Raw genomic sequence first — 15,016 nt, 5'->3', positions numbered from 1 at the left:
CTGCTCCACCAGCACCTTCTCCTCCTGGTTGTCAGGCTGGGTACGGTTCCTAGAAGACTTGTTCTATTTCACCCCTCCCAACCTTTGGTTAACCATCCCCTCAGCCTAGAATGCCATTTATGGCCACTGCCAATTTGCACTCCAATTCCAGTGCATTGGAATTGGAATTCAAGGTCCAATTCCAATGCCCCTGGTCCTGCCCACCTGCCCTGAGAGGTGATGTTAGGTTAGTCCTGTCCATAAGCTTCTCCATGTCCTACCTCTTGCCTGAACCTCTCAGCTTGCATCCTGCTCCCTTGGCATGCCTTCCTTCTGTTCCAGGACAAAGGACTTACTTCCCCAGTTGCCTTTGTCCATATTGTTCCCAGCATTGAGTTTCCTTCCCACATTTTCCCTCTAGCTCTCCACTCCCTAGACACATAGCTTCTCCAAGGAAGCCCGGCCTGCCTCCCCTGCAACCCAGTCGCTGAGCTGGGCTGAGCCTCCTTATGCACAAATCTGTCACACTGTATTGTCCTGATCTGGTCACTTGTCCTGGGCAGGTATCTTGAGGGTAGGCACTGTGCTTGACTCACCTCTGGACCCCTGTGCTCAGCACACAGTGGGTGCAGGGGGCCTTGGCTCCCCTTCCCTGTGCAGCTTGGTGCTCACTCTCCACAGATGGCGGGAAGGTGAGGCGAGCAGTTTCCCTTCTTCCCCTTCTCAGTCGGAGTTATCTTTTAGTAAAATCTGTCAGGAACACGCTGGAACAGCCCTTTGTTGGTGGACTAGCGGCAGTCCCTTCCCCAGGAAAGGAGATGGAAGAAGTCCTCCTTCACCTGTCCCTGCTTCTCCCTCAGGTCAGCCCTCTTTCCCGTGAACCCTGACTTTCCCCACATTGGTAGGAACTGCCCCATCATGACCAACTTGGCAGAGGAGGCACAAGTCCACGGCATCTGAGAGCATCCTCGAAGGTCAACTCACCTTAATTAACACTTCAAAGTATCCTTCTGCATTGGCAGGGCTGATGGGCGTATAGGCTCTCTGAATTTCTAAGTCATCTACTATCCCTCTGGGAAAGAGAAGCATGCAGTCAGTCAGCCAGTCATTCAACAAACCCTTTTAAGGCTGGGCACGGTGGCTCAGATCTGTAATCCCCACACTTTGGGAGGCCGAGGTGGGTGGATCATTTGAGGTCAGGAGTTTGAGACCAGCCTGGACAACATAGTGAAACTCTGTCTCTACTAAAAATACAAACATTTAGCTGGATGTGGTGGTGTACATCTGTGCACACCTGTAGTCTTAGCTACTCGGGAGGCTGAGGCACATGAATCACTTGAACCCGGGAGGCGGAGGTTTCAGTGAGCCGAGATCATATGTTACTGCACTCCAGCCTGGGCAAAAGAGCAAGACTCTGTCTCAAACAAACAAACAACTGCAAATCCTTATGAGCTACCTCCTCTGCCAGGCTGGTGAAAATAAAGGTCCTCACTGAGAGGCAGGCAAGATGCAACAGAAAAAAAAGAGTACTGGGCTCATCCACTGCCACGTGCTGGCTGTGAGATCCCAGTAGATCATCTCATCTCCCGTGGCCGCTTTTGTAAAATGGGGACAGCTATCTGCATTCCAGTTGTGTGGATGGGAGAGTGCTTCAAAAAGTACACTGAGGATGTGAGTTGTTTTGAAGACATGACTGTCATTTTTCCTGACCTCTTCTCGACCACAGAGTGATAAAGATAAAAACAACTGCTAACATTTATTAAACACTTACTAGCACCTGACAGAAGCATTAGGACTGGAAGGATCCTCAAAGGGCCCTAGTGTGAAGCCCTGTCTCATGCATGAATCCTCTCTCTGTTACCAAAAACAGGGTCAGGATAACCACCATGAGTCACAGTAATAGCCATGGTGTATTAAATGTATGCATGTATCAAGCATTTCATATGCATTATCTCATTTAACTCAAATAACAACCCAAATGAGGAATTCAATGCTTAGAGAAGTGAAGTCACTTGCACAGCTGAAAATCAATCATAGCACTAACTTCAGAGATGGGTTCCTCACCACTGTTCCTCAGAGTTTCCCAGGAGCTTCCCTAAGCAGTCTTCTCTCAAGTCCTACTACGTACAAAACTTTCTTCTCTGAGGTATGCAAAGATTAAAAAGGCCCTGTCTCAATGCACCAAAAGCATGAGAGGCTGGACAGAAATACTTAATAAATGCATATTAAACAAATGGGGACATAAGGAACAGAGCATAGAGCATGGCTTGGCTGCAGAGCACTATGACGTCTGCTGCAACAGAGGTAAAACTGATACATTTCAGAGGGAGTGTGCAGTCTCCTCTGGGAGCCTAGGAAACCTCCTGGAGGTGGGCACTGCAGGATAGGCCAGCCACTGACAAGGGCAAATTGGGACAGGAAGGGTGGCGGGAATCGGGTGTGGAGCAGGAGGCTGAGACCAGGGCAGGGGTGGGATGGCAAAGGGAGAAGAACATGGTGGGAAAGCAAGCTGGGGCCTTGGGTTAGGACATCATCATGGAGGCAATGTGTACCTCAGATACCTTCTGGGGTGCCACATTGCCTCCATGCTGCACTCCAGAGTCACATGGTCAAATATGTGTGTTAGGGATGTCACTGGAGGGACAGAGTGGGTGAAGGAGGGGAGCTAGCCTGGAGGCAGGGAATTCTGGGCATTCTGGTTCATGGATGGAAGGATGCCTGGGACTGTGACCTGCCCTGTGGCCCCTCCTGCCCACTGGGATAGTGAACTTCTAGGACTGCTGGCCAGGCCACAGGCCAGAAGGAGCTGGACACAAATACCAGGGACCATTGTGAAGCAAGTGGCCAGAGTCTGAGCAGCAGTAAGTGCTCTTCTGGCTTCCACCTTCTCCTCTGGCCGCACCTTGTTTCCTTTGCTGGCTCCTCCCCCTCTTGCCAATGCCATAGATGCTGGTGTTTCCAGGGTTTGGTACTATGCGCCTTTCTCTTTCCATGCACACGTTTCCAAATACCACTCAGGTATGTGCCAATGACTCCCAAACCCATGCCTACAGCTCAGATCTCTCTATTAAGCCTCAGATTCACAGAGCCAACAGCCTAACAGACAACTCTACCCGGACATTCCAAAGGGTCTTGTCTCTGGGCAGGCAGGGGTGGGGACTGGGGTGGGAGTAGAGTGCCTAAGTAGACTGGGAGGAAGTAGGAACCTCAGAGGAGTGGTAAAGAGCGTAACTCAGGAGCCAGGTTGTCTGGGTTTAAATCCTGGCTCTGTGACTTATTAGCTATGTGGTGCTGGGCAAGCCCTTTATTCTCAATTCTATCAATTGGTACTAATCATATTAGGTTCATACCACAAGCTCTAAAGCCAGACTGCTTGCCTTCAAATCCTGGCTCCAACATTTCCTAACTGTGTGACCTTGGCAAGTTTCTGGACCTCTCTTACTTCAATTTCCTCTGGGAAATAACTGCACCTACCACACAGGATTTTGTGAGGGTTAAATTATTTCACGCCTATAAGCACACAGAACTGTGCCTTGGATAGTAAGTGCTATTAAAGTGATTGTGTTGTTATTATTTATTATGAAAATGCATTATCTAGTTCAATCCCAAGAACCCTCTGAGTCATGTGTCACTGCATCTATCTTGAAGATGACAAATGGAGGCTTAAGGGAGAGTACGCTAGTTGCTCAAGGCCAGCAGCTAGCAAATAGCAAAGCAGGGCTGTGAAGCTTTGGTCCTCCCGCTACCTGAGTGTACCGTAGGATGAGGTGCTGGCCAGGCTGCAGGCCAAGCTGGCTGTTCCCGGGTAGAGCAAACCGGACACGGTATGTGTCCTTAGTGAGTCTGTCCACGGCACTGATGCAGAAGGCCACGAAGGTCTCTGGGTTCAGCTTGGAGGGGCAGCTCTGCAACAGGAAGAGATCCAACAGCTAGAGGTCGGGGCTCCACAGACACACAGGCATCCATAGCATCCTTCCCACTGTCCCCAAGGAGAGGCTGTCTTGGCTCGGGAAGTTTCCTGTAAACTGGACACTAGCCTCACCTTACTCCCCTTTGAAAATCAGATCCAAGAATGCCAGAGCGCTTTCCTTTGAGCCTATCCTGCTCTTAAGCATTCCATGGCTCCCCTCAGCTCCAGGGTAAAGTGCGGGCTCCTTCCTTACCTGGACACTCAAGGGCCCTGTGGATGACCCTCACACCCCATTTTATCTCCCAGGCATCTGGTGCCACACTTTTCTTCATCCTCCCAGGAACACCCTGCTGCCTCCCACTTCTGAGTCTTTATTAGCTCAAGCAGTGCCCTCTTATCCAGAACATTCATCTCCAATGTGTAAAAGACATACCCATTCTTCAAACCTGCTAAAATCCAGATTTGCATAATTTATAAGTTGATGGGACCTCAGAATATCTAACCCAATATCTGTATGTTACATATGTGGAAACTGAGGCCTGAGTTGAGTCATGCTGGCTTACTTGTCTACAGTCACATTGTAGACAAAGATTCAAATTCATGTGGAAGTCTCAGCCCACTGCCTTTAACATTCCACCCCAACCTGCATCTCCTCCAGGAAGCCTTCTCTGAATGCTGTGACTCACAGACCTTTCTCTCCTGTAAAATACTCCATTTACTCTTGGGACCCCTCAATCCCAGCTTAGGGCCTGGCACCACGTGTTCCCGCAGCACCAACTCTGGAACCCCAGTTACCCATGGTAGTGCTGACAATATCACTGAATTGACAGAAATTCTCGGGCTTGGCATTCGAGGCCTTGTCTCCACTGTGGCCCTTCCCACACCCCCCATCCAGGATGACCTCTTCATCATCAGCCAGAGCACCTGGGTACCCTCCGGCACGGCTGCCTGGTGCTTTGGAAGGAACACTGGACTGGGAGTTGGGAGAACTGGGTTTAGCCCCAGCTCAGCTACTGCCTCCCTGTGGAGTCTTCAGCATATCAACTGATCCTCTGGGTTTCAGTTTCCTAGTCTATAAAAAGGGCCACTCATCCCTGATAACTTTATAGGGTTATCATGAGGGTCAGATGAGATACAATGTAAAAAGCATTTTATAAAATATAAGTTACCATGGAAATGTAAAATCTTTTCCTATTATTATTGCTTCATTAAAAGTTAAAAAACAAAATTACAAATTGGAATATGCTATTTTATAGGACTGACAAAATGTTTGTGTTTGTTTGCTTCCATCTGTTTGCAATTTTTTTTTTTTTTTTTTTTTTTTTTTGAGACAGAGTCTCGCTCTGTTGCCTAGGCTGGAGTGCAGTGGTGAGATCTCGGCTCACTACAACCTCTGCCTACCAGATTCAAGTGATTCTCGTATCTCAGCCTCTCGGGTAGCTGGGATTACAGACGTGTGCCACCACATCCAGCTAAGTTTTATACTTTTAGTAGAGATGGAGTTTCACCATGTTGGCCAGGCTGGTCTTGAACTCCTGACCTCAGGTGATCCACCCACCTCGGCCTCCCAAAGTGCTGGGATTACAGGTGTAAGCCACCATGACCAGCCAAGTAACCCTGTGATTCTTTGTTCCCCTTCTGTAAGCTGAGTTTTTTCAGCACTGGTACCCTGGCATCTTTATTACCAATCTCCTTGTGCCTAGCACACAGGATATGGTACTTAGTAGATCTGGGAGAAACACATTCATTCATAAAACAAATATTTAATGAGTGCCGACTGTAATGCCAGGAACTGGTGCCGAGGATAGAACAGTGAGAAAGACAGAGGCCCCTTCTCTGCCAGAACTGATATTTTAGCAAGAAGATGGACAATATACACATAAAAGAATACATCTAGATGGTGTCTGGTAGTCCTGAGTTAGGAAGATAAATGAAATTTGGGCAGAGATCAGAAAGAAGTGAAGGGGTGAGCCACGTGGAGATGGAGGGCAGTGAGAAGAAAGAAAACACAGAGGTTGTCACAAACATTCCCGTCACTAGCAGAAGCCAGAGCACTCTAGTCCCCATCACCACCTTCCAGTGGCAGAAATACAAGGAGACATTAAATATAAAGTTATTCATGCCTGTAATCCCAGCAAGCACTTTGGGAGGCCAAGATGGGAGGTTCGCGTAAGCCCAGGGGTTTGAGCCCAGCCTGGGCAATATTGCAAGACCCCGTCTCTATCTTCATAAAAAGCAAAAATACGGCCAGGTACAGTGGCTCACACCTGTAATCCCACTACTTTGAGAGGCTGAGGCAGGCAGATCAGTTGAGGTCAGGAGTTCGAGACCAACATGGTAAAACCCCAACTCTACTAAAAATGCAAAAAAAAAAATTAGCCGGGCATGGTGGTAGGTGCCTGTAATCCCAGGTACTCAGGAGGCTGAGGCAGGAGAATTGCTTGAACTTGGGAGGCAGAGGTTTCAGTGAGCTGAGATAATGCCACTGCACTCCAGCCTGGGTGACGGAGTGAGACTCTGCAATAATAACAATAATAATAATAATAATAATAATGTCATGTTGTTTTGGGGTTCAGAGAAACAACTGCAAGGCCAGGCATGGTGGCTCACGCCTCTAATCCCAGCACTTTGGGAGACCGAGGCAGGTGGATCACCTAAGGTCAGGAATTCGAGACCAGCCTGGCCAACATGGTGAAACCCCATCTCTACTAAAAATATAAAATTAGTCAGGTGTGGTGGCACACGCCTGTAATCCCAGCTACTTGGGAGGCTGAGACATGAGAATTGCTTGAACCTGGGAGGCGGAGGTTGCAGTGAACCAAGATCACGCCACTGCACTCCAGCCTGGGCAACAAGAGCAAAACTCCATCTCAAAAAAAAAAAAAAAGAAAGAAAAAAAAGAAAAGAAAAACAACTGCATTTGTTCAGAATATCTGATCTATAATAGCTTAAGAACAACGTGTGTAAAAATGACTAAGTTTTGGTCTAGTTGGAGCCCCAAGAATGAGGAATGGTTGGTCAAAAAGTGATGATGGCTAGGCAAAGTGGCTCACGCCTGTAATCCCATCACTTTGGGAGGCTGACGTGGGAAGATCACTTGAGACCAAGAATTTGAGACCAGCCCTGGCAACATAGCGAGATTCCATCTCTACAAAAAAGGAAAAAAAAAAGTGATGATGATGCCAGATGGCATTGAGAGAGGTAGAAATGGGAGACACCTCTACTCCACATTAGTCAGGAGGGACACAGAAAATGGGAAGACTGTTCAGATGCGGGAGACCAAGACAGGGACAGATGCAAAACAAAACCTATGCACAGTGCCAGAAGGAATGGGTCCTCAGTTTCCCTATCTGTGTAATACAGGGGATGAAGTCCGGTGTTCTGACATTTATAACTGTGAACCCTCCTAAACATTACAATAAAGGGCTAATCTGCTTAGTCCAGACTATGAAGTCCTGCAGGAGTTAAGGAGGAAAAAGTCAGTAAGGGCCAGAGAAGAAAAAATATCAGCCCTAACATCCATTATTTACCTAGAATAAACTATGGCTAGTTTAGTCCATAAGGACAAGGACTGTGTCTGTCACGCTCACTCTCAAATCCTCTCTGTCTCACAGGGCCTGGTATATAATAGGTACTCAATAAACATAGTTAAGTGAAATGGATGTCAAGCTCTGTGCTACACATCACAAACATTTAGCCTCAATTTACAGATGAGGAAACTAAGGCTTAGGTTGACTAAGGGACTTTGCCTCAAACCACACAGCTGCTAATAAGTTTGCTTCAGGGCTGGGCCTTGAGCCTGGATCTGTTTGCTTCTGTTATGTGTACTCTTTTCTTCTGCTGTACAGTCAGGGAAGGCTTCCTAGAGGTGTGCTTTGCAGGGCCAAGGCTAGTAGATTCTGCCGCCCTGGTGCTCATATCGAGAAGCAGCCTCCCTCACCTGTGACTCTGGCCCACGCAGCAGGCTCCTGTCCTTGCTGGCTCGGGCTGCCTCCCACCTTGCCAGGTCTCGGTGATAGAGGTCAAACACACAGGGTGAGCAGCCACTGCCACAGCACTGGGAGGGCAGGGGTTCCATGGGCCGCAGCTGCAGCCAGGCTTCCTCAGTGTCGTCGTCCTCCTCCCTCTCACCCATCATCAATGGGGCTTGGGTAGCCTAGAAGGAACAACTGGGTGCTCTTCCAGAACAGTTCAGGCTCTATGAGACCATGGGCCAAGGCCCTGCTCCTTGGCCAGCCTGGGAGAGGGAAAACACAGGGGTTATTCTCTGGTCTCCTCTATGCCTCACATTCTCCAAAGTCTGCAGGTGCCAGCCTCTGTGCAAGCGCTGGGGATGGAGATGGATCAGCCAAGGGGTCTGCTGTCTGGTAGGGAGCATTAACCATTTACTATCATTGGTTTTAGAAGGGCAATCCCTTGTGTGAAATGAATCTTTCTTTACTAGAGGAAAGGGTTTGGCTTCAGGAAACCTGGTTCTACTACTCATGAGCTCTGCGACTTCAGGAAGGTTTAGCAGGATGGGACCCCCTTGAGCACAGAACGGTGTCTTATTCTTTTTGTATTTTACCACCAAGCATAGCTTGGCATACGGAAGAAAGGACACAACAATCAGAGCTGCTAACCAAGGTTTCCTGATCTGTTCCTGTGCTCTGAGTGCCAGTTGACACTTTACATAGAAAAGTCTCATTGAATTTTAAAAGATATTTTTGTTTTGTTTTGTTTTGTTTTTCTGAGATGAGGTCTCACTCTGTTGCCCAGGCTGGAGAGCAGCGGCACGATCATAGCTCACTGCAGCCTCAACCTCCTGGGCTCAAGCAATCCTCCTGCCTCAGTCTCCTGAGTAGCTGGGACTACAGGTGTGCGCCACCATACCTGGCTAATTTTTTTTTTCTTACTTTTTGTAGAGACAGGGTCTCACTATGTTGCCAGTCTGGTCTCAAACTCCTGGCCTCAAGTGAGCTTCTCATCTCAGTCTCCCAAAGTGCTGGGATTACAGGAATGAGCCACCATGTCTGGCCTTAAAATGTTTTAAATGATAAAGTAAAATATATACCTACAACTCAATTATAAAAAATTAATTAAAAATATAAAAGAACACCTATGTAATTACTGCTCAGTCAAGTAAAAAGAACCTTGCCAGTATTCCAGAAGCCACCTGTGTCCCTTCCTGATAACTGCACTTCCCCTAGGTTACCATAATCTGACTTTTGTGATAATTATTTCCTTTTTCCCCTAGTTTTGCCACCTTTGTTTGCAATCCTAACCACTATAGTTCAGCTTTGCCCAGAGTTTCATACAGCTTCTAAAATGGTGGCAACCAGGGTTTTAACTCTGGCATGTCTGGTTTCAAAACGTATCGTTCTTTAATCGCAGGAAACAGAAGGTTGTGATGGTCCAGGTGTGATGAGATGAGGATTTAGACGTGCAGCTTCAGGCAGGATGAGAAGGCAGGGGTCAATGAGAGAAATACTGAAGAGGAAATTAATAGGACACTGACACTGAATAGATGTGAGGGAGTGTGGGGGGATAGTGGGGTAGAAGGGACATCCAACCCCTTGGATCTGGCTTGGATTTTGGGTAGACAGAAGGCTCAAGAAGAAGTTGAGTTTTAAGGGAAAGTAGAAGAGAATTTAGTTTGAGGTATGCTGAGTGCCTGTGGAGGATCCAAATGCAAAATCCAGTGGTGAGTTGGATTAAACAGGTCTAGATATGAGTCTGGAGATGGATGGACAGTGAAGAGAGAAAAACAGGTGCAGTTGAAGGCCTGCCTGGCTTCGCTCTCTCCTGTGAGCACTCCATGCACTTGGTCCATCCCTGCTCATAAAAGGAGCTCAATAAACACTTTTCTTTCTTTCTTTCCTTTTTTTTTTTTTTTTTTTTTCTGAGACAGAATCTCACTCTGTTGCCTAGGTTGCCAGGTTGGAGTATAGCAGCATGATCTCGACTCACTGCAACCTCTGCCTCCTGGGCTCAAGCGATTCTCCTGCCTCAGTCTCCCAAGTAACTGGGACAACAGGTGCCCAACACAATGCCTGGCTAGGTTTTGTATTTTGAGTAGAGACAGGGTTTCACCATGTTGCCCAGACTGGTCTTGAACTCTTGACATCAGGTGATCTGCCCACCTTGGCCTCCCAAGTGTTGGGATTACAAGCGTGAGCCATCACACCCAGCCAATAAACACTTTTCAAATGAATGAGTCTCTCTCTACCTTACAGCATTCAAACTGTTACATGTTTATGTGTCTCTCTTCTTTGAAACAGTTCTACTTGAGGGCAGAGTCCTGCTTTTCATTTATTCATGAAACGGCACAGTGGCTAATTTTTTTTTTTTTTTCTTCTTCTGAGACAGACCTTGCTCCAATACCCAGACTAGAGTGCAGTGGCACAATCTTGGCTCACTGTAACCTCCGCCTCCTGGGTTCAAGCGATTCTCCTGCCTCAGCCTCCCGAGTAGCTGGGATTACAGGTATGCATCACCACGCCCAGCTAAGTTTTGCATTTTTTTGTAGAGATGGGGTTTTGCCATGTTGGCCAGGCTGGTCTCAAACTCCTGGCCTCAAGTGATCTGACTGCCTCAGCCTCCCAAAGTGTTGGGATTATAGGCATGAGCCACTGTGCCCAGCCACAGTGGCTATTCTTAAATGTGCATAATATGAAAGAAGGGAAGGAATAAAGGAACCCAATTTCAGGGCTATTGGTTAAACATAGTCTGAAAGACAAATCAGTGAGGTGATTTGGCTATGAATTATTTGTTTATTTATTTGGAGATAGGGTCTCACTCTTGTCGCCCAGGCTGGAGTGCAATGGCATGATCATGGCTCACGGCAGCCTCAACCTCCTGGGCTCAAGTGATCCTCCTGCCTCAGTCTAGAGTAGCTGGGACTATAGGTATGTGCCACCACCGCCAACTAATTTATTTTTTGTAGAGATGGGGTCTCACTGTGTTGCTCAGGCTGGTCTCAAACCCCTGAGCTAAAGCAATCCTCCTGCCTCGGCCTCTCAAAGTGCTGGCATTACAGCGTGAGCCACCGTGCACAGTCTGAATTACTTTGAAATGTTTCTGTGAGGGCAGTTTGGGATTCATCAGGGTTCTCCACACTTACATGTAGACTCCACAGTTTTTACGGAAATCTCACCTGCAAGCTAACTATTCATTTAAAATTCCACAAGCAGGCTGGACACGGTGGCTCAGACCTGTAATCCCAGCACTTTCACAGGCCAAGGCAGGAGAATTGCTTGAGGCTAGGAGTTCAAGTCCAGTCTAGGCAACATAGCAACACCCTGTCTCTAAAACAGTAAGGTAAAATTACACAGGCAAATCAAAGTAAAAGAGAGTGTTCGCCTTGGCCGGGCGTGTGGCTCACACCTATAATCCCTGCACTTTGGAAGGCGAAGGCGGACGGATCACCTGAGGCCAGGAGTTTAAGACCAGCCTGGCCAACAGGATGAAACCCCGTCTCTACTAAAAATACAAAAAATTAGTCAGCCATGGCAGCACGCACCTGTAGTCCCAGCTACTCAGGAGGCTGAGGCGGAAGAATCGCTTGAAGCCAGGAGGCGGAGGTAGCAGTGAGCTGAGATTGTACCACTGCACTTCAACCTGGGCAACAGGAGCAAAACTCCATCTCAAAAAAAAAAAGAGAGTGTTCCTTCCTCTCAGTACTAAGAGCAGAGCTGAGAAGAAGTCTGATGCTACAGAGCATTATTTGATGTAAACATCATGCCTCTAAAACGCCAGCTACCTCTGAGAGCTCCCAGCATTTGATTTTTCATTCGTTCCTGCCACAAACACATACTAGGCAGGGGCTGCGGCATGAGGTGCTCCAGGATACAGAGGTGAGAAACACTCATCCTGCCCTGATGGGAGAGTCATTCACTAAACAGATGATAACCATTATAAAAGATGCCACTTACTGGGCCAGAGTCTATGCCAAGTGCTCTGCATGCCTCACTCAATCCTCCCAACAGCCATATGTAGGTAGGCCATGCTCCTCCTCATTGTATAGAGGAGAAAACTGAGGCCCAGGTCAGGAAGCCAAAAGTATGAAGGCCAGTTTGCACGCCTGGGTCTCTTTGGCCTCCAGACTGGTGCTCTTTCTCCCTAGGCTTCCAAAGCGCAAGGAAAGGGTACTTTCATCTCCAATTCCTAGCACCTGCACTGGGCTGGCACAGAGCAAGGATCCTATTACCAAACTGTCTTCAAATTATATGGGCACTCTGGGGCCTCCAAATGGCACTAATTTCACTCAGGCATAAAGTGCTAGGATCAAGTGTGGCCAAGTCTGTGAGCGGGCAGAGAAGGAGACCACCAAGTCTGCCAGAAGGCAGGGAAGTCTCATTTCTGGGTTCCCAGTCACTTCCCAGGAGTCCATACCTGTAAGATCTTTTTCTGCTTCCCACCCCCATTTATACTGGAGCTTCTGGTGGTCCCACAGAATGTAATTCCAGTCTCTCCCTAACATCAGCCATCAGCGCATCTGCCACCAGTCCCTTGCTTAGCAACCTTTAACAGCTCCTGTTGACTACTGAATAGAATCCGATCTCCTTGCCTGGTGTCCAAAGCTCTTCCTGATCAGACCTTACCCAAATTATCTTACCACTTGCTATTGCTGGTTTTAGAAGGGCAGTGTTCAATGAATCTTTCTTTAACAGAATAAAGAGTTTGGCTTCAGGAAACTTACTACTGCTCATGAGCTTTATGACTTCAGGAAGGTTTAGCAGGCTGGGACCCCCTTGAGGTCAAGGATGGTATCTTAGGCTGGGCGCGGTGGCTCATGCCTATAATTCTAGCACTTTGGGAGGCCAAGGCAGGCGGATCACCTGAGGTCAGGGGTTCGAGACCAGCCTGGCCAACATGGTGAAACCCCATCTCTACTAAAATACAAAAATTGGCCGGGTGCGGTGGCTCAAGCCTGTAATCCCAGTACTTTGGGAGGCCGAGACGGGCGGATCACGAGGTCAGGAGATCAAGACCATCCTGGCTAACCTGGTGAAACCCCATCTCTACTAAAAAATACAAAAAACTAGCCGGGCGAGGTGGCGAGCGCCTGTAGTCCCAGCTACTCGGGAGGCTGAGCCAGGAGAATGGCGTAAACCCAGGAAGCAGAGCTTGCAGTGAGCTGAGATCCGGCCATTGCACTCCAGGCTGGGCGACAGAGCGAGACTCCGTCTCAAAAAAACAAAACAAAAAAAACACAAAAATTAGCTGGGCCTGGTGGTGCATGCCTGTAATCCCAGCTATCCAGGAGGCTGAAGCAGGAGGATCACTGGAACCTGGGAGGTGGAGGCTGCAGTGAGCTGAGATTGCACCACTTCACTCCAGCCTGGGCGACAAAGCAAGACTCTGTTTCAAAAAAAAAAAAAAAAAAAAGGATGGTGTCTTATTCTTTCTGTATTCTACCACCAAGCACAGCCTGGCATATGGAAGGTTCCCTGTAGTTTACAAATACAGTCTGGGAGCCAAGATTAGCGCTAGGTGTTGGGAAGCAACAGAGGTAAACAGGTCATTGTTCCTACCTTCACAGAGCCTCATAGACTACATGTACATGGTGTTACATCAACCCAATTCATTTTTATTGCATGCTATGGACCAGGTATGCATTATGAGTGGATGAGGTCTGATCCCCTCTTTATGCTGATTTTTTTTTTTTTTTAAGACAGGGTCTTGCTGTGTTGCCCAGGTTGGAGTGCAGTGGCAGGATCACAGCTCACTGCAGACTTGATCTCCCAGGCCCAAGTGATCCTCCCATCTCAGCCTCCTGAGTACCTAGATCTATAGGTACATGCCACCATGCCTAATTTTTTTATTATTTGTAGAGAGGAGGTCTCACCATGTTGCCCAGGCTGATCTCAAACTCCTGGGCTCAAGTGGCCCATCCCACCTAGGTCTCCCAAAACGTTCGGATTACAGGTGTGAAGGATAACTCTTGGCCTTCTCCACGTTTTAACAGTCTCACCTGCTCTGCTATTTTGAAAATTAGCAGAAAAGTTGGCCACATCAGTCAGGAATTTTAAAGAGCTGGTTCATGCGTCCTCTGAGCGTCTATCTTTTCAGTTCAAGAGGCACCACCTTTAATCCAGGCCTTGACACACGTTGCCTCAGGCTGGATGACTTTTCCCACCCCTCAGGCCTTGGTTTTAAAGGTCACCTCCCTTCAGAGGCCCTCCCTGAATCTTCCCCTCCTCATTCTCTATAAGGCACTCTATTTGTTTCTACCATACGCACATTCACTAAACACATTTACTATCTGCCAGGCACTGTTCTCAGTGCTGGGGATATAGCAGTGAAGAAACAGAAACCCTTGCACTCACGGAGCTCATATCTTAGGGTGAGAAAGTTATTAAGCAAGATCAAGATGGAAAACAGATGGTACGATAGTGTGAAATGCTAACGAGAAAAATAACTACGGAAAAGGCATAGGGAGTGTGTGTATCGCAGTTGACTTGTTTGCGTTGTTTACCTGCGTTCTGTCTGCATCTCCCACTAAACTGTAAGCTCTACATCTCCCATCTGTCTTATTTACCAATGCCAACCGGGGCTAAGCACAGCGCCTGACACACAGCAGGCAGCTGATAGACAGGTGTTAAGCAAGGAGCAAAAGCGTATCTTCATTGCTTTGTCCTTGCTTCTAGGAGGCGAACTGGGAAATCCAGAGGGAAAGGAAAAGCCAGGAAAGTGGCTCGCTTTTGGGGCTGGGGAAGAGGTGTGCAGTGTGCAGTCACGCTCAGGAGAAGGGCAGCGCGGCAGAGGCGCTCGCAGCAGCGCGCTGTACAGGTGCGCCAGCTTAGGCATTTCTATCCCTATTTTTACAGCGAGGGACACTGGGACTCAGAGAGGGAAGTGCCTTGCCAAGCTCCAGCTGCTCATAAGCGATTAACCTTGTCTAAGTCCAGGTTTGAAGTCCTGGAGCGATTCTGGACCCACCACGACCACTCACCTACTCGCTCGCGCTTCCCCTCACGTGAGATTTTCCAGGTTCCTCCCTGTCTCCGGGTAGGCGGGGCGCGCTTAGCAGGTATCACCTATAACGGGCTGGGGGCAGGTGCAAGACAAGAATATCCTGACTGTGATTGGTTGAATTGGCCGCCATTCCCAAAACGAGCTTTGGCGCCCAGCCCCTTTCGTTCC

At 48.1% G+C, this 15,016-nt stretch overlaps 1 protein-coding gene across 9 annotated transcripts in view; it reads right to left on the bottom strand.

Moving 5' to 3' along the window:
* The window catches only part of CYB5RL (cytochrome b5 reductase like), a 32,254-nt gene extending 17,243 nt beyond the window's left edge, over window positions 1-15,011 (bottom strand). The window contains exons 1-4 of one of the 9 annotated variants that reach the window (XM_001113872.5): window positions 14,826-15,011; window positions 7,830-8,126; window positions 3,736-3,884; window positions 964-1,051 (exon numbers count right to left, since the gene is read on the bottom strand). In XM_001113872.5, coding sequence (XP_001113872.2) covers window positions 964-1,051; window positions 3,736-3,884; window positions 7,830-8,027 — 435 coding nt within the window. In that variant the 5' untranslated portion in view covers window positions 8,028-8,126; window positions 14,826-15,011. Of the gene's footprint in view, window positions 1-963; window positions 1,052-3,725; window positions 3,885-7,829; window positions 8,127-14,825 lie in introns of those variants that run through there. The other 8 variants (XM_077956387.1, XM_015140165.3, XM_028833547.2 and 5 more) reach the window with 8 other exon arrangements.
* Between the last annotated feature and the right edge of the window lie 5 nt (window positions 15,012-15,016).

Source organism: Macaca mulatta, chromosome 1, assembly GCF_049350105.2.
Source record: "Macaca mulatta isolate MMU2019108-1 chromosome 1, T2T-MMU8v2.0, whole genome shotgun sequence".
Classification (NCBI taxonomy): Eukaryota; Metazoa; Chordata; class Mammalia; order Primates; family Cercopithecidae; genus Macaca; species Macaca mulatta.
The sequence above is the reverse complement of the archived record's forward strand: the minus strand, read 5'-3'. Positions and strand labels throughout refer to the sequence as shown.